At 48.6% G+C, this 18,502-nt stretch overlaps 3 protein-coding genes across 5 annotated transcripts; 2 read left to right on the forward strand and 1 right to left on the reverse strand.

Annotated features, from left to right (window-relative positions):
• Positions 1-2,003: 2,003 nt before the first annotated feature.
• On the forward strand, positions 2,004-6,181 carry LOC136458396 (elongation factor Ts, mitochondrial). 3 transcript variants are annotated; one of them, XM_066458339.1, is made up of 9 exons: positions 2,004-2,179; positions 2,574-2,852; positions 2,944-3,116; positions 3,712-3,792; positions 3,932-4,106; positions 4,801-4,985; positions 5,216-5,341; positions 5,434-5,522; positions 5,635-6,181. In XM_066458339.1, the coding sequence occupies exons 2-9, from the start codon at positions 2,588-2,590 to the stop codon at positions 5,678-5,680; spliced, it is 1,140 nt and encodes a 379-aa protein (XP_066314436.1). In that variant the 5' UTR covers positions 2,004-2,179; positions 2,574-2,587; the 3' UTR covers positions 5,681-6,181. The 3 variants fall into 3 exon arrangements, with proteins under 3 accessions (XP_066314436.1, XP_066314434.1, XP_066314435.1); XM_066458337.1 differs by having other exon boundaries at positions 2,005-2,179; positions 2,527-2,852; XM_066458338.1 differs by having other exon boundaries at positions 2,005-2,179; positions 2,565-2,852.
• A 3,048-nt stretch (positions 6,182-9,229) lies between these two features.
• LOC136460715 (uncharacterized) lies at positions 9,230-9,544 on the forward strand. The gene has a single exon (XM_066460309.1). It carries the CDS (start codon positions 9,230-9,232, stop codon positions 9,542-9,544), a length of 315 nt encoding a protein of 104 aa, XP_066316406.1.
• A 3,822-nt stretch (positions 9,545-13,366) lies between these two features.
• On the reverse strand, positions 13,367-14,597 carry LOC136460716 (uncharacterized). Its single transcript, XM_066460310.1, has 2 exons — positions 13,952-14,597; positions 13,367-13,533 (listed from the first exon to the last, which is right to left on the reverse strand). Exons 1-2 carry the CDS (start codon positions 14,595-14,597, stop codon positions 13,367-13,369), a joined length of 813 nt encoding a protein of 270 aa, XP_066316407.1.
• Between the last annotated feature and the right edge of the window lie 3,905 nt (positions 14,598-18,502).

Consider the following 18,502-nt stretch of genomic DNA (forward strand, 5'->3'; position numbering starts at 1 on the left):
TGAGTACTCACGTAGTACTCGTAAGATTTTCTATGATATATTATAGATTGTTCTAGTATTCATGTGATGTTTATATTATGCTCTTTCTTATATGTTGTTTCATATTATATTTTATTTTCCTTTTATTTTTTATTTTTTTTCTTTGTTTCTTTCTTCCACATTCTCATTTCATTTCCGTGTTTTATCATGGTGTTTTTATGAACTTCGTTCGCAAAGTAAGCGTCCATTTAACGGGTCAACACTTTTAGATGCGCCACTTGACCCATTCTGGCCACTCCCGTGGTTCATGAGAAGGAAAAAGGACTATTTTTTTTTACATTTGGCATGATATGAAAAAGAGAGAGCTTTGTCTATCGATGAACAACAGATTGACAAAGCTCTTGGCGTCACTTTGTTTTTCTCTCCTTTCCTACGTGCGAGTTCCAATCCTTTTGTTCAAAATTTCTTCGTTCGTACCTAACTACTTGCAAAATCAAATCCTTTTCCAAAAGATCCTATATCAGCTATACATCCTCCTTGCATTTTATGCCGGAGACGTTGCCAATGCTATGGGCTTTGGGCTATGTAGATAAAAAATGATGAATGGGATTGTGGCACCCCACTGGCCACCAATGCGGAAGGATGCCGCCGAAAAGAATGGAGCGCTGCTGGATGCATCGGATCCTGTATAAGATAAGAAGCTCGTTGTTTACCCGATCATTCAAATGTTTTTGTCGGCAGCGTGCCTGCTCTATTGTTGCGGCCTTCTCTTTTTCCTTGTTTATTTTCTCTATTATGTAGGTTTCTTTAATATTCTATGAGATGTTTTATGGCATATTTTGGTCTACAACATTATTCTTGTGAGTATGGAATGTTTTTTACTTGAACTTAAATGGCCTTATCCATTTAATAATAAAAATATTTCATATCTGACACACAAAGATCAACATGTTATAGTGGTGGGAAATGACATCCTTTATCCTAATAAGCCCATAGGTTTTGGGCCTGCTCGGAAACCGTTGCTGCAGCTGCCTCTCACAGGCTACTGTGTAACACAACAGCAACAGGTACAAACAGTAGCTGCAGCGAACAGACCTGCTCAACTCTTATACCCACTAATTTTGTTCCTATTTTCTATTTCTTTATTATCATTCTCGTTTATTTCCGTACCATTCTCATCGTTTTTGAGAAAGCGGAGCGGGACGCTTGGACTATCTCCAACAAGATGACCCAAAATACGCCACCTTTGGGTCATGCACAGTGAAAGCATCCCCACCCAAAACCTACCTTTCTCCAACCGTGAAGAGAACGCAAATCTCCTCCCCGTAGACCTCGGGCGAACCGGCCATGGGAAGAGCTCGCACCGGGCAAGGGGAAGGAGCTCGCGCCGCCGCTGGGAAGGACCTCGCGCGCCGCCGGGAAGGAGAGAAGTCGCACCCGTGCGCGCCGCCGGGAAGAAGCAGCAGCCGGTGAGGGGGCAGAGGCCCGTACGCCGCCGGGGAGGGGAGGAGCCGGACCTTGTGCAGCCGGATCTGAGACCTCGCGTGGCCGGTGAGGGAGCAGCGGCCGGTGACGGGGCGACGGAGCTCGGCCGCGGCGTGCGAACCCACGCGACCTCCCCTTCCTGGCACGCCGGCTGGAGATGCGGCGGCCAACTGGCACGCCGGCGGCGCGGGCGTCCCCCGCCATCTTCTCCTCGGCCCGACAAGCGGCACGTCGGAGATGGATTTGCGTCGTGGAGAGACAACGACGCTTTTTTGGGTTGCCTCTCTCTTCAAACGCAAAATAGGTACCTGCTTTGCCTATTCTGTTGGAGGAATTTTTTCTACTGTACGAGCGGCATTTTGGATTTAGGTACGCTTATGCATATGCCGTTGGAGACGGTCTTAGAGCGCGTTCGCTCGCAGAAGCACGGAAAAGCGGAGAGCCCAAGTGGGCTCAGAAGCGAAGCTAAGCGCGGTCCAAGTGGGCCCAGAAGCAGAGCTGAGCGCGTTCGCTCGCCGAAGCACGGGAAAGCTCAGAAGCGCGGCCCAAGCGGGCCTAGGACGCGCACGCTCGGCGCTCGCACAACCCAGACCTTAAGCAGTTAAGCGTCCCCTTCCCCTCTATTAGCGGCACGAAGGCCGCCGCCGCCGCCGCCGCCCTACGCCAGATGCCCAGGTCTTCGTCGGCCCCTTCTCCGGCAACGAGCACCTAACAGGTACGCCCCTTCTCTTCATTTTCTGCTGTGCGAAACCGAGCAGAACTTAAGCTATTTGGAATCGGACCTGATCTAATTGCAACGCGAATTATTTACTGGGTTCGTCCCTGGTCTGTGCCCGCTGAACTCTATTCCCATTCCAAAGTCACTCCACCTGCAATTTTTATTTTTAGATCTGTGTGATATTGTCTAATTGCTTTGATGGAATGCATCGGCTGCTGGAGTGATAATTAACAGGACTGTGAAAAGAGTAAAATAATTTTTTATCTCAAAGTTTACGTTCAAAAAAAAAAGATTTAATCTCAAAGGAAAATGCACTGTTGTGATGTTCATATATTGTTTCTTAGACGGAAAAAAAGAGTCATTGATACGCATACACCGTCAGGGGGTGCAGTATATTCTGTGAGAATGGCCTGGGGTCAAGGTGCTAAGAGGTCCATACTAGGGCTTCTCTTTCGTGCTCAGCAGCAAACCGCTCGGGCATACTCTTCTTCAGCATTCCAGACTCATCAATTGAGCACTCATGTTCCCCAAGATGGCGTGTTTCTTAGGAGATTCAGCTCTGAAGTGTCTTCTTCAGAGCAAATGAACCTTATTAAGCAACTCAGGCAAAGAACGAGTGCTCCAATCAAAGATGTCAAGGCCTCCCTAGTTGCCTGCAACTGGGATATTGGTTAGCTCTTCTAGCTCCATGCCATGTCATGATTTAGTTGACTTATTTGTTTAGTTCACTTTTCCTATTTGAGTTTGTTAATTTCTTTCAGAGGCTGCGCAGAAGGACCTAAGGAAGAGAGGTGTTGCTCTTGCTGCCAAAAAGTCTTCACGCACTGCTGCTGAAGGTTTGCTAGCTATCGCACAAGATGACAAAAGGGCTGCTGTAGTTGAGCTTAACTGTGAAACTGATTTCGTAGCAAGAAATGATGTTTTCCAGTACCTGGTTGGTTTCATTTCCCAGTAACAATTTTATCTTAATTATCGGCAGCTGAGCTGTTTTGTTGATCTCTTCTTAAACCTTTCACACATAAAATGCAAGTTACATATGGAACGACATTAACAATTTAGATGCAAGGGTTTTTAGATTCATTTCTTCAAGATGATTACATAGTAATTGGATACTTACATTTGTTAGTAGCATGGTCTTTGTGGTATTGCTGTGTGTGTTTGTAAGGGCTCTTCCTCTTTTTTCTTCTTATAATGTTAATGATACGCATCTCTCTTGTGTGTTTGAGAAAAAAAAAGCACCACTAAATCATTTGTTCATCACTTGAAAAGTAAATGCCGATATCTCTTTTAGTGGTTGTGAAATACAAAGGTAGCTGGTACATTTACGTGCCAAGAACTATATGCATATTTGCAGGTGTAGGCATATCATGTAAACAATGTTAGTCATGCATGCAAAGGAAATTTTCCGCTCATCTGTTGATCAAGTTGCAGATATATCAACTTCAGTTCTGTAGCAATTGCATGCTTCGAGTTATTTATACAGATCTGTGGCTTTATTTTAAATATTTTTCTATTTTGTCACCATGCAGGCTTCATCATTGGCAAAGATGGCTTTATCTGCTCAGGGTCCCGGTGAATTGTTCATGCCTTTTGGTCCTGAACTTTTAGAGGTATGCCATTATCCCTATGTGGCATATTCCCAGATTCATGATTCATGATTTTATACACAAATATAATGCTGCTTTATATCATATATTGTCCCTCTTTTCAGTCATTTCTAAGAAACCATACATTTCTCCAACCTTGCAGAACATGTCTATCAATCTTGATCATCCGATGCTCAGCGCGGAAACAACTGTCCAAAGTGCTGTTACAGAAGTTGCTGCAATAGTTGGGGAGAATGTGAAACTCAGAAGAGGTTTCATGCTGTCCACAACTGCACATGGTGTTGTTTCATCGTATATGCATACCTGTCCCCAGCCAGGTGATGGAATCTCAGTTTATTTTTTTTTCAAGAATGTGTATTCTTTATTCTTCAGATTTTACTTTATCCCCCCTCCCCCCAGACTAAATTAGATTAACCATTAATATTACTAAGCAGTTTCCTACTGACTAGGGGGCATGCTTACCTGCTTCTCACCTTTTCTAATCTCTTCACCATTCTAGATTTTTTAACTAGAAACCACAGTATGTTTGTGTGTATTCACGCTAATTCTAGTAAATAATCTAATTCTTAGGTTTGTCACTGATGAATTTAAATTATTTTCCTGTTTTACACTTTTACTGATATATGGATGCAATTTCTTTGATTTTGATGATAATGTAGCCATGGATGTACACTCATGATAAATTGGAATTTGAGCACAACTATTGTCTTAAATGTTCCACTAACACTAAGGAGGAAAAATGAAATTTCATCTGAGTGGATAATGCTTGTTTGGGTACTCCTGAAGTACAATAATTGAGCATGTTAGTTTGGTCCTAATTGTTGTTTGTTCTGCTGAGCTGACTTGTGTTAGTAATTTGAAAACTCTCCTAGTTTGCAGGCTCTTTTTGGTTGTTTTGATACTTTGCTAAAAATAAAGGCCCCTTTTTCTTCTTTCTTTTTCCAACAGGAATGATGCATTTGCTCATTCTGTAATTCACTTAACTCCTGAGCATTTTTTTTGTTGCTTCAGGTATGGGTCGTATTGCTGGATTGGTCACACTAGAAGCAGAAGATAGCAGTACTCTCCTTGATGCTGTCAAAAGTGTTGGGTCATCTATTGCGATGCAGATTGTTGCAACAAAGCCATTATTCTTATCAAAAGAACTGGTTTCTGCTTCCGCTTTAGAAAATGAGCGTGAAATACTTCGAACACAGGTTGATACCACACTTCCTCCAACATGTTTGGTTCATAACAGGACTTATGCCACACTCAAGATAGGCATATTTGACTTTTCTTAGGCAGTGTTTAGTTTACTTCCACGACTGTGTCATGCCACACTTTATTAGCGTTGCGTCACATACTCATGCATGTGATATGGTCAGACCTTCATGTGGTCACTTTGTTTGTGTCGAGTTGCTTCAGAAATGAGATGATACCATTGTAGGCCGAAAGCTCAGGGAAATCCCAAATGGCTATGGAAAAAATGGTGGAAGGCCGATTGAGGAAGTACTTTGAAGAAGTTGTGCTCATGGAGCAAAAATATGTTTTAAATGACAACACAAACGTTAAGGTAAGTCAATAGGGTTTTGTATTTCTTGATTATGTTACTGCTCTGGATTGTTTGTCTCTGATAGCTTTAGGCCCTGGTGTCATTCTTTTCAGACCGTGCTGAATGACTTGTCGAAAGAGGTTGGTTCTAAAGTAATAATTGGTAACTTCATCAGAATGGAGGTTGGAGAAGGGATTGAGAGGTACAGTATATTTGTCCTATCCCATGTCATCTCTATCGACAAGTGGGTTTTTGTTTGCGATGTGTAAAGTGGCAGACTGGCAGTTGATGACCACATGTTTCTTGCTTGGCAGAACTGAAGCAGCTGATGGTTCAGAGGTTGCTGCTGGCGCTACGTAGATTTCAGGCAGAGATGGATCAAACAGCATCAATAGGATCTATATGAAGGCCCCTCTTCTCTAAAGTTGATGGCCTTAGTTTTTTCGAATAAAAGTTTTGGGCTGTCATCTTTGCTCCATTGGGAAGGGTGGGCCTGGTGCAAGCGGTAGTCTTACCGCCTGTGACCGGAAGGTCCCGGATTCGAGTTGCGGTCTCCTCGCATTGCACAGGCGAGGGTAAAGCTTGCCACTAACACCCTTTTCCAGACCCCGCACAGAGCGGGAGCTCTCAGCACTGGGTACGTCCCTTTTTATCTTTGCTCCATTGGATTGTTACAGGTGTAGGCTAGGACGGAGCTAATGTTTAGGCAAGCAAGGTAGTTAGCGTTCTGGGAGTTGCGAGGCTGCCTAGTTGATTTGCCGATTCCTAGCTTGTTTGTTTACACTTTTTGTTGAACGCTCTCTGACAGTTTGTTTGGACGAGTAAAAGATCGGAATAGAGTGGGAATTACCCCTTGAACTATTTGCTTTGAGTCTGGAGAACACTCCGGATTTTCAGAGTCTAGTTTTGGTCGTTAATTAGAGGATGCGAAGTGTGACCCGAGGTGTTCTTTTCGGTTGATGGGTGTGTCGACATAATATCGTCGGCCCTTCTCCGAAGGGTATCCCACGAAGGTAGATTGATCGGTAGAGAGGCGTGTTATCAAGAATAAGAAGAGAACAGAGACATACGAGTTAGATAGATTCAGGTCGTTTGTACGACATAATATCCTACTCCTGTGGTCTGTTGGATTGTATTGACTATCGTATGATATTACGTGACTTTGGAGGGGGTTCCTACTCGCCTTATGGCTCTGTTCGGCTTACCTTATAATCTGCACTATTTAACTTGTTTTTTTAGCCGGAACAATGTTTTTTCTCTCATAATAATTCAGCTAGAACAGTGTTTTTAGCCAATTCAGCTAAGTTTTAGCAAGCCAAACGGGGCTATATAGTCCGGGGGCAGGGTTACAAGTCGGTTAGATCTGAGAGAGAACTGAAAAGTAATAACAGATTATAGGAATTATGGGATCATAAGTATCCAAGCAAGATCACGTAGTATCTTTAGGATATCTTTCCGGTGTCTTGCGGGAGACGTCAAGCAGCGTCGTGCCTCGCAAGGCTTCGTTTTATGGGCTGGGCCGCCTTTGGGAGCGTAGCCCATGTGGTTTGCCGTGGGTATCCGAGGTCGTACCCCTACAGCTAGTCCCCGAGCGCCTGGTACCCGTTGTGCAACACTATCTTGAGCTTGTTTGAGCAGGTGCGAACAAAGCCGAGTAGTCAAACTCATGGTCCGACCACTGTGATGAGTTGCCAAGCAGTTATGAGCAGTTGCCGAGCAGCGTGAACCGTCGTCGAGCAGTGTGAACCGTCGCCGAGTAGCGTGAACCGTCGCCGAGCAGTGTAATCCAAGTACAGCTTGCCATAAGGGTGTAAGGAGCTCAGTTCAGAATCGAAAATTTCTTCGTAGTGGACCAAGTGTATCCACTTAGAGTCCGACCACGAGAAAGAGAGATAGTCTTCTTCAGCTTCAAGAGGCGCGGAGTCTTTCAGATTAAAGCAAACACACTCATCGTAAGGTGAAGTGTGCCCACTTAGTCCCTGAGCCTGTCAGTAGATGACGTAGTCATGTGGTGCTAGGGTCCAAAGTAGAAGAATAGTGAAAGACCAGCCGAGCAGGCAGCCAGTCCCCGGGCGTAGTCTCGAGGTGAGAAAAACACATTTACCGCAAGGTGAAGTGTGCCCACTTAGTCCCCGAGCTTGACAGTAGGTGACGTGATCACGTGGTGCCAGGGTCAGAAACAACAGTCAACTGAAGAAAAATCCTCAATGTGGTGAGGAACCGAGACATAATGCTGACGTAGTCCCCAAGACACAAGAGGAAATCTTGGAGAAAACAAACCGTGGAAAAAATACCGGAGTAATGGTTGTACAGTAGTAATTACTGAGCCGTAACGGTTGGCCGAGAAGTCGACGAATATTCGGTGAGCCGTAACAAATTGCGGAGATAAATCAGAGATACGGGCCGCGGTTGCGCAAAAGCCCAGGTAACGGTCCACCTTGCTTTTGCGGAGAATTCGGAGAGGCGCAAATCAGCGGGAGCGGTTTCCCAAAAACCCTTGAAAGCGAAAGGGTGGGGGGAGTGCTTTATAACTGCGCCGCCGCACCCTGCGCTCCCACCATTGCCACTTTGTCATTTCATCTTTCTCCTCAGCCCTCGCATTTTCAGATTCACATCTACGCGCGCTTTCGCCGCCAGTCCCCATTCGGATCTGAGAGATGGCGCCAAAGAGGGGAGCTGTGAACCCAAAGAAGGTGAGCCCAAAGAAGGCGAGCGCCGGAGTCAGCCATGACGATGAGTGGGTGTCGTCGCGCACGGGGGAGGCGGAGCTCAACAGATTGGTGGAGGCGAGCGTTCTTCCTGACCACGTCACCAGTCGGATGGCGGCCGGCCCTCGGTGAGCCCTTCCCAATGCCTCATACCGACAAAGCTGTAGTATTTGAGGACTACTTTTGGCGCGGATTAGGTTTTCCTGTTCACCCGTTCTTGAGGGATTTGTTGGAATTCTGGAGAGTCAGTCTGTGCAACCTCCACCCAAACACCATATTGCACATATCTATCTTCATACATTTCTGTGAGGCGTATCTTGGAATCCTTCCTCACTTCAACCTCTTCCGCCACCTGTTCTGGCTGAAGAAGAGAGACGACGGTGGTTCCAAGGTGGTCGGTGGAGTGTATCTTCAGCTGCGCGATGGAATGGTGGGTGAGTACCTTACTGTGCCGCTAAACACGTCGCTGAAGGGGTGGAACGCTAGGTGGTTCAACATGAAGCAAAGCCACCCTGTCGTCCACATCCCGGAGAGCCAGAAGAGCTGGCCGAAGATGCCAAGCAGCGCTGATATGGAGCAAGTAAGGGAGCTCCTTGGCTTAATAAAGGGCGTGAAGACCAACGATGGATTGGTGGCGGCGAGCTTTATAGTGCGTCGTGTCCAGCTCTGCAAGGAGAGGGCTCACACAGCCTTTGATTTCAAGGGGGAGATCGACGGTACCCTGGGAGAGGACGGAGATGCTGTCGAGGGACGTAGTGCAAGAGCGGGCTGCAGAGCTATTCGCTCCATTTGCCTCGTTCAACTTGCCTAGGGCAGACGAGACCCTTTCACTGTAAAAATCTACCTCAGGTAAATATCTCAATTGTGTGTTCCTGATGCTTTTTTTCTTTTGTCGTTGCGGAGCAGTGGACTGATTTACTTATGTGATGATCCATTCGTAGGAAAGAGCGGTGTACTTCTTGAGCGTGCCGAGGGGCGATTGGCCGCAGGCAGTAGATGCCCGGCCACCGACGCAGCCTAAGGAGAGAGCCGTTAGCATCTTGTCAGAGAGTCCATCCCCCGTGTCGGAGAAAGTCTGGGGAAGAGGGTAGCGGTAGATGAGCCGGCTCGGAAGAAAAGAAAAACGGTGGGTGCCGCTCCCCTCAAGCCGGGTGGCATCTCGTTTGGTGATGACCATACCACTCGGACGCGGAGTACCACGATGTCCGAGTGGTCGGATGACGACGAAGTTCTAGTTGCTCCTCCACCGAGCACAAAAGCGCCTCCACGCAGCACACGTGTGGAGGAACAATCGAGGGGAGGGGAGGAAGTCCCCCAACATCAGGTGACAGGAGCCTCCAAGCAGCAAGCGAAGGGAGTCCTCGAGCAGCAGGCAGGAGGAGTTCCGGAGCGGCGGGCGGAGGGAGACCCCAAGCAACAAGCGAGGGGAGTCCCGGAGCGGCAGGCAGAGGAAGTCCCCGAGCAACAGGCGAGGGGAGTCCCAGAGCGGCGAGTAGAGGGAGTCCCCGAGCAGTAGGCGAGGGGAGTCCCAGAGCGACGAGCAGAGGAGAGGCCGACGGCGGAGACTGTGGGACCTCCACCTCAAGACATAGGCATCGACCCCAAGGCCGTGGCTGGGGGCTCGGGTAGGCAGCGCCGGTTCAGAAAAATCTATCAAAAAGCCGCTACGTAAGTACCCTTGTCTTGGAGTTGTTTGGTTGTCATATCCTTGTCCTTTTTGGCGATTGACGAGCTGATCTGATGTAGAGCGAGGCGTATGGAGGAGTCGACCCCACCCATCCAGACTAACGAGCGACCGAAGGCTTGTCCCGGGGTGGAGGAGATGCCGGTAGACCCCATCCCGGAGTCCTCGGGTGCTCAGCGGCCTATAGAGGAGTCAACCGCCGCTGCTGGCGGACTTGGCAGCGGCGAACAGTTGGCGCCGATGGTGGACGGGTCGGTGACGGTGCCTGGGGCGATGGCGGAAACCACCGGGTCTTCAGCGGCGAATGCAGGAGATGCCAGTGCCACGCTTGAGTCTAGGGCGGCGAAGGCAGTGGCGCCCGAGGAGCAAACAACGCCTTCCGAGGCGTCGCAGGGCGTGGTCGGACCCGCTATCCAGCCACGAAGCCCCCCAGTGGTGCCTCCATCCACGACAGAGGACGAGGTGGAAGAGATCGAACGTGAGGAATCTCGACCCCAAGTTGTCTGAATCCTCCGTAGATGCGGCGACGAGGTTGTGGTTGTTGAGGAGGACACCACCCGGGAGCTGAGGAGACTAGAGTTCGCCCTTGCCGGAGTGATGAAACAAATCAAGGTCAGTACTGCATCTGTAATGTTCATCTTTGACGTTGGAGATTGTTCTTCATAATCTTGGCGTTTTTGCAGGGGATAACTTGAACTACCGAGCAGTGGTGCCAGCTGATAAAGAGGATGGAGCCCCTCGTCGAGGAGAATGAAAAACTCAAGGAGGCGATGCACCTTATGGAGAGAAACATCCAGAGGGCCCAGCGCGAGCGAGACCTTGCTGAGTCCAACATGTGGGACTTGGAATACCAGAAGGGCGTCCTGTCCAAGCAGTTACGTGGCAAGTCTGAGCAACTGTCGAGTGCTTTTGAGCAGTTAGAGCGGAAGTCCGAGCAGCTCAGGAACGTATCCGAGCAGAAAGCAGGTATGGCGTATCGACGAATGTGCTTTGTATAGTTGAATAGCCATATTTTTAGGGATGACTGTTGTGCTTGTAGAGCGAGATGTGGAGCTTGGCCAATTGCGCTAGGCCGTCGAGCAACTCCGAGAGGAGAAGGCGAAGGAGTCAGGACGAGCAAACAAACTGGTCGAGGAGCTGAAAGGTGAGTACTTCCTAGTCGGAGTTACTGTTGAAGTAGTTTACTTGCTTGATGGAACCTTGTAATGCTTGCAGACTATCGTCAGAGGGTCAAGGCACAGTTTGATGTGCTGGTGCAGGAGGCCAGGACCCAAAGGGACAAGTTCGACGCCGTAGTCGCCGGAGTTAAATCGATGCTCGACTGCGTCGACCTGGAGGTGGCTCCTCAGCTCGGCGGCAGGCCACCATGTTCGGACACTATCATCTAGAGGTGAAAGGCGGCATGGGAGAACTTCAAGAGGTTCAACCGCGACGCCATTGTTACCGTCGTTACTCATGCCCTTGTGGTGGTCCGGTCCCACTATCCAACCGTTGACCTTCAGGCGATAGTGGCCGGATTCGTCGAAGGGATGGACGAGGTGGAGCACCAGTAGTTGGAGGATGAAGTGGAGTACGCGGCGAAGAAGCTGGCCGGCGACATCGACCTGTTCGGCAAGATGGACGGTGATGGTGAAACTCGATAATCTGCTCGGAGGATATGATCTGTAACATCTGGAGAGGGTAGTTAGAACGCGCGAGAGCGCAGAAAACATTTATGTATAAATGTTATAAAGTGACATGTGCATGTTTATGCAGTTTGCCAGTATTTCGGTGAAGAATCATTGTAGTGATAACCCTAACGCAATTATACGTAGTATAAGTAGGGTCCGAGCAGTTAGTTCGTTACTGAACTCTTTGGCCTTGGCTAGCCCATAGTCCATAACGTCGAGCGCGGAGCCCGTGCACGTGTAGGAGGAACAGGCATGCCCAAGGAACCGCATTTGACCACCCATAACGCAGAGCGTGGAGCCCATAGCACGTGTAGGGAGAGATCAGAGACTGGGTCTTCTCCATAGAGATCAAAGCGGAATGTGTGCTGCTCGGCGGTTTGTGAAATAACTTGGAGATATACGTTCTCTACTGTGCTCTTGGCCTTGGCTAGCCCATAGTCCATAATGTTGAGCGCGGAGCCCGTGCACATATAGGAGGAATAAGCGTGACCAAGGAACCACAGCCGACCACCCATAACGCAGAGCGCGGAGCCCATAGCATGTGTAGGGAGAGATCAGAGACTGGGTCTTCTCCATAGAGCGCAGAACAAGACGTGTGCTGCTTGGCGATTGGCGAAATATCTTGGAGATTTGGAGAAACGTTGTCGGCGATTTGGAGAAACCTGTTCGGCGAAAAACGTTGGAGATTTGGAGAAAACATGGCGGAGTGTTTATGGCGATCACATGTTGGAGTTATGGAGAAACGTGGCGAAGCAGTTATGGCGATCTCGTATTGGAGTTCATTAAGGAGTAACTTAAAGCTCGGCGACCGTAAGTGGAGATTAAGCCGTAATGGAGAAATAACGGAGGCAAATTATGGTGAAAAGAACTTTATTCATCATGGAGTGGAGAATACATATCTGGAGCGTTTCAAGGATAGACACGTATAAAGTGCTCGATGTGCCATGAATTGGGAATATCGATTCCGTCCAAGTCACGCAGCCGGTATGACCCTGGTCGGGTAACCTCTTTGACGACATAGGGAGGAGAGCTTGTGCATCCTTTCGGTTTTTTGCTTTCTGCGGAGAACGAGGGCGCCGGCAGCAAATGAACGACCCTTGATGTTGCCATCATAGTACCTCCGCAAGCCTTCTAGGTATTTGGCTGTGCGGATGCAGGTGATCAGGTGTTCTTTCTCGGCTCTATCGACATCCTCTGTCCGAACAGCTGCGGCTTGCTCTTCATCATAATGTTCCACCCTAGGTGCTCGAAAGGCAATGTTCGCTGGTAGTATGGCTTCTGAGCCATAGACCAAGAAATATGGAGACACACTGGTGCTGCGACTAGCTTAAGTGCGTAGTCCCTAGACCATAGCTGGTAGCTCTTTGAGCCATCTGTCCGGATGCTTTTTTTTCTTTCTGATATAGCCTCCTTTTGAGGGCAACAAGGATCATGCCGTTCGTCCGTTCGACCTGGTCGTTGGCTCTAGGATGGGCAACAAAGACGTATTTGACGGAGATGCATCGGTCTTCGCATAAATCCTAAAAGTGATGACCAGTGAATGTGGTTTCGAGGTCAGTGATAATCCTGTTTGGGAGACCAAATCTGTGGATATCTTCGAAGAGCTCTACTGCTTTCTTTGTAGTAGCTGAGACAAGCGGTTTGTACTCAATCCACTTGGAGAACTTGTTGATGGCGACGTATACTTACCGAAAACCACCTGGCGCTGGCTTGAAAGGCCCGATCATATCTAGTCCTCAGATGCGAAGGGTCAGGAAGCTGGGATGGTCTGTAGTTCTTGTGCCAGCACATGTATTTGCTTAGCGAAAAATTGGCATGCTTCACAACGTCGAATGAGGTCTTCTACATCGGAGATGGCCGTGGGACAGTAAAAACCAGCTCGGAAAGCTTTTTCGACCAGGTTTCTCGAGGCCACGTGGTTGCCGTAGGAACCAGAGTGAATTTCGAGAAGTAGTTTCACTCCCTCTTTTTGGGTGATGCTTTTCTATAGTATCCCTTCCTTGGCCCTTTTCCTCATCAGGTTGTCGTCCACCAGCATGAAATGCTTGCTTCGACTGATTAGGTGTTCGGTTTCAGTCTTGTCGGCGGCTACTTCAGCGCTGGTGAGGTACTTGATGAACTGTTCCCTCCAATTGGCGGCCGGCGAGGGTACTGTAAGTACCAGCTGCTTAGCAGGGGGAATTTCCTGAACTTCCTTATCTTCCTTAATGGATGGCGCCAAAAGATCTTGAACGAAGACCCCCGGCGGAATCACGGTGCGAGAGGAGCCTAACTTGGATAGGTGCTCGGTGAGCTGATTTTGATCTCGTACCACGTGGTGGTAATCGATACCGTAGAATTTATCTTCAATATGCATCCATCTTTTCACTGGAGCAGGACCAGTCTTTGTTGAGCTGGTCGATGACCAGCGCGGAGTCCCCGTATACCATGAGGCGTTTGACGCCGAGCTCAACGACTATATGGAGTTCGTGGAGACATGCTTCATATTCGACGACATTGTTGGAGGCTAGAATGTGTATCCGAAGAACGTATTAGAGCTTATCCTTGGTCAGCGTAATGAACAGAATGCCTGCACCAGCACCGTTGATATTCAGAGCGCCATCGAAGTACATCACCCAGTGCTCGAGGCAAGTAGCGGTGATGAGCTCTTGGATCTCGGTCCACTCAGTGACAAAATCAGCGAGCGCCTGAGACTTGATGGTAGGCCTGCTTTTGAATTCGATGGAGTATGTGCCGAGCTCAATAGCCCATTTGATGACGCGGCCGTTGGCCTCTTTGTTGCGGAGAATGTCCCCTAGAGAGAACTCGGTGACCACGATGATCTTGTAATATTCGAAGTAGTGGCGGAGCTTGCTCGACGTAATCAGAATGACGTATAACAACTTTTGGACCTGAGGATAACGAGTTTTGGGCTCGTTAAGGACCTCGCTGATGAAGTAGACCAGACGTTGCACTTTATAGGCGTGCCCGACTTCCTCACGTTCGACGATATTGGCTGTGCTGACGACACGAGAAGTAGCGGTGCTGTAGATCACTAGAGTTTTATCTGGTCGAGGCACCGTCATGATCGAAGGCTTTGTCAGAAACAACTTGAGCTGCTCGAAAGCGGTATCTACCTCCTCCGACCAGGAAAAGCGCTCGGATGCCTTGAGGAGTTCGAAGAAAGGTAGTCCCTTTTCATCGAGGCGCGATATAAAGCGGCTTAGAGCAGCCATGTAGCCTGTAAGCTTCTATATATCCTTAACGCATGTTGGCCGTTTCATGTTGGTGATGGTGGAGACCTTATTGGGGTTGGGTTCGATGCAATGGGCGCTGATGATGTAGCCCAGCAGTATACCGGACAGAACTCAAAGATGCACTTTGAATGGTTTAGCTTCCATCGATACCTTTTTAGGTTGGCGAACATTTCCTCGAGGTCGGCGATAAGATTGTCAGTGGTCTTAGACTTGACGACCACATCGTCGATGTAAGCTTTGACGTTGCGGCCGATGTGTTGATCAAGGCACATATGGATGGCCCTTTGATATGTAGCCCCGACGTTCTTGAGTCCGAAGGATATGGTGGTGTAGTAGTATGCATCGAAGGGCGTGATGAACGACGTCTTGATCTAGTCTTCTTCCTTGAGGGAGATCTAGTGATAGTTGGAGTAACAGTCAAGGACGGAGAGCAGTTTGCAGCCGACGGTGGAGTCTACAACCTCATCTATCTGAGGTAGATCGAAGGGGTCTTTAGGGCAGTGTTTGTTAAGATCCGTGTAATCGACACACATTCTCTATTCTTTATTCTTTTTTTGAACGAGAACAGGGTTTGCTAACCACTCAGGATGATATACTTCTTTTATGAATCCGGCAGCTAGGAGCCTGAAAGGATCAAGATGCCCAAGAGGGGGGGTGAATTGGGCTAATTCTAAATTCTCTTGCAATAATCAAATCATACGGATAGCCCAATTAACCCCTTGTGCCTAGAAAAGTGTTTATATCAAATTAATGCACGACAACCTCGCAACCTAAGTTCCAAACTTACTCTAGCAAACAATTCTATGGATGTAAAAACAAGTATTGAATTGCTCAACGTAAATGCTCAAAGTAAGTGCTCAAAGTAAATAGAGAGAAAGGAACGCGGCGATGTTTTGCCGAGGTATCAGAGAGTCGCCACTCCCCACTAGTCCTCGTTGGAGCACCCGCGCTAGGGTGTAGCTCCCCCTTGATCCACGCAAGGATCAAGTGCTCTCTACGGGTTGATTCTTCGACACTCCGTCGCGGCGAATCACCCAAAGCCGCTCACAACTTGAGTTGGGTCACCCACAAGCTCCGCCGGGTGAACACCAAACTCCCAATCACCACCAAGCAGTCTAGGTGATGGCGATCATCAAGAGTAACAAGCACGAACTCTCACTTGACCACGCGAAGCCTAATGAGAAGATGGATGCACACTTTGCTACTCTTGATTTGCTAGTGAGGCTACTCTCTTGGATTCTCAAATCACAAACACCTCACTAGGACCTTGCTCTTCTTGGCACTCACAAACGTGTTTCTCAGCTGTTGGAATGAGCAAAAGATGCTCCACTCACGAGTGGAGCTTCTATTTATAAGGCAGCCTGAAAAACGAACCGTTATGAGCTTCTGCGGGATGACCGGACGCTCCGATCGTTTTGACCGGACGCTCCGGTCAGTTCAACCCGCAAACAGTTTTCAAGTGATGACCGGACGCTGTCAGGGTCTGGTCAGTACCGACCGGACGCGTCCGGTCGCTCTTGGATGCTTACTGTAAACGACCGGACGCTGGATACTCAGGGTCCGGTCACACTGACCGGACGCGTCCGGTCACTCTTTCCCAAGTCTGGACCCTTATTGGAGTCGACCGGACGCTGGCCCTCAGCGTCCGGTCACATGACCTCCCAGCGTCCGGTCACACCAGACTTGATCCCCTTGGTCAAATGAACAGAGCGGACCCTGCGGCCAGCGTCCGGTCGCACCGAAACCAGCGTCCGGTCAGTGTTTGACCCTCCATTCACTTCCAACTTCCGAACATATGTGAATGAAGTTTGCTCTAAAAGATCTTAGGCATTCATAGGAGCTACCTAGAGCTAGTTTTAACAAGTGTGCACCACACCTAACTCACTAGACTTAACTAGGTCAAGCTACTCGTTCATACCCCCTTTCATAGTACGGCCAAAGGAAAAACAAAGTCCTAAACTACTCTAAGTGTCTCTCCAACTCCAATTGACACTTAGAACTAGTTATCCTTAACCTTGTCGTCCATCCTTTGAAAACCGAAACGATTTCCATCGTAGGGGCATGACAACCTCGATTGCCCAATCGATCTCCATTACCATGACCTAACTCAATTGTCTCTGTAAAACACACGTTAGTCATAGTGATCTTGTATTGACATTAATCACCGAAATCCAACTAGGGGCCTAGATGCTTTCAATCTCCCCTTTTTTGGTGATTGATGACAATACCATCTCGAGTATGTTATGGAGTGAGGTTTTTGACGGACTTGGTTCATATAAGCTTTTGTCAATGAGAACAAAAGAGTTAGTCAAGCTTATATGACCCAAACCAACACAATGTACTCAAAGGATATGAATTAAGCATGAGTACAAATAACAAAGCTCATTTGCTTCGAAGTATACACGCGGAAGCAAAAGCAACTGAGCATTACACAAGTGATATGACATATAGATAAAGCAAAGAAGAAGTCACACATGTCAAATATCACAACCACGTAGATAGCACTATCACATATATATAATAGTATGCATGAAAGTAAACACACGAATGCATAAGTAATAGTGTATCACACAAATAAAACTCCAAATGTATATAATAAGCTAATACTAGATAACTAGCTCCCCCTAAAACTCGCTCCCCCTAAGTCTACATACTCAAACCCTCTCCCCCTTTGGCGTCAAACACCAAAACCTAGGGGTTGGACGGCGGGGCTGCAGCGGACGAGTCGGGCGCTAAAGTACGTGGAGCAAGATGGAACTGGGCGCTATCATCATCTGACCCTGAGCTCTGAACTGACTGACCCTCTGAAGCAGGAAGTGTCGCTGAAGCGGTCTGGGTCTGAGCTGGAGCTGGTGCTGCCTAGGAAGCTGCAAGTATGTCTGTCGTAGGATCTGATGAGGCGACAGACGAGGGGAGCCTCTGAGTAGTCATGATAGCTGGAGCTGCTGTAGACAGACCGGCAGTATGCATGTGAGGCGGAGTAGGCATGCCGGTCAACTCGCTGAATGATGCTCCAAGACTCCTGGAGACTGACGACTCAGGCACGAATAGTGAGGAAGTCTGCTCTGGTGAGAAACCCATGTGATAAGGAGTGAACTGCGGGGCTACACCAGGTGAGGCTAACCACTGGAGGTGAAGGAAACTGAGCTGGAGGCTGTCCCTGACTCTGAAGCCCGACGGGTTGTACTGCTAGAGTCGTCGAAGTGGTAGGAGGCTGTGCAAGCTGGGGCGAAGTCTGTGGCAGTGGAATCCCAATGGCTGTCACTATATGCTGCATGAATCCCATGAGCTGCTGCTGCATAAGTAACTGCTAGTGCTGAAGAAGCTGCTGCTGCCGCTGAAACTCGTCCTGACGAGCCTGAAACTGTGCGAAGTTGGCAGCTGTCTCCTGTGCCTGACGTGTCTGATCCTGCTGCATCCGCTCAAGAATAGCAATGAGAGCGGGGTCTGTCTGTGGAGCAGGAGGAGCAGAACTGGAGCTACCTGCCTCTGCATCGTGTCTGCGTGGAGGCATCTGAGGTATAGGCTGGTAGTCGTCGTCAGAGCTGTCACTATACTCACTCACCTCCTGCTGTGCCTCTAGCTCCTCCTCAGTGGCTGCAATCCCTCTGATGATCTCATCCTGCTGAGCTGTAGACTCTGGCACGTCAGGGCGACGGCTAGGCTGACTGGGTGCCTAAGGAGTGGCGTGTCTGATCCTCTGTGACAGGTTGTAAGCTGGGAACTCTGTAGTGGCACCTATATACTCATCCATCATGCCAGGGGGCTTATCAATCACAACTCTGCGGATGAGGAACGTGATCCAGTGAGCATAGGGAAGCTGCCTGTGACCCTTGAATCCCTCAGCTATAGTATCCTCCATCTCTGAAAGAAGGAGGTCCCAG

The sequence above is a fragment of the Miscanthus floridulus genome, chromosome 6 (assembly GCF_019320115.1).
Source record: "Miscanthus floridulus cultivar M001 chromosome 6, ASM1932011v1, whole genome shotgun sequence".
NCBI classification, from domain to species: domain Eukaryota; kingdom Viridiplantae; phylum Streptophyta; class Magnoliopsida; order Poales; family Poaceae; genus Miscanthus; species Miscanthus floridulus.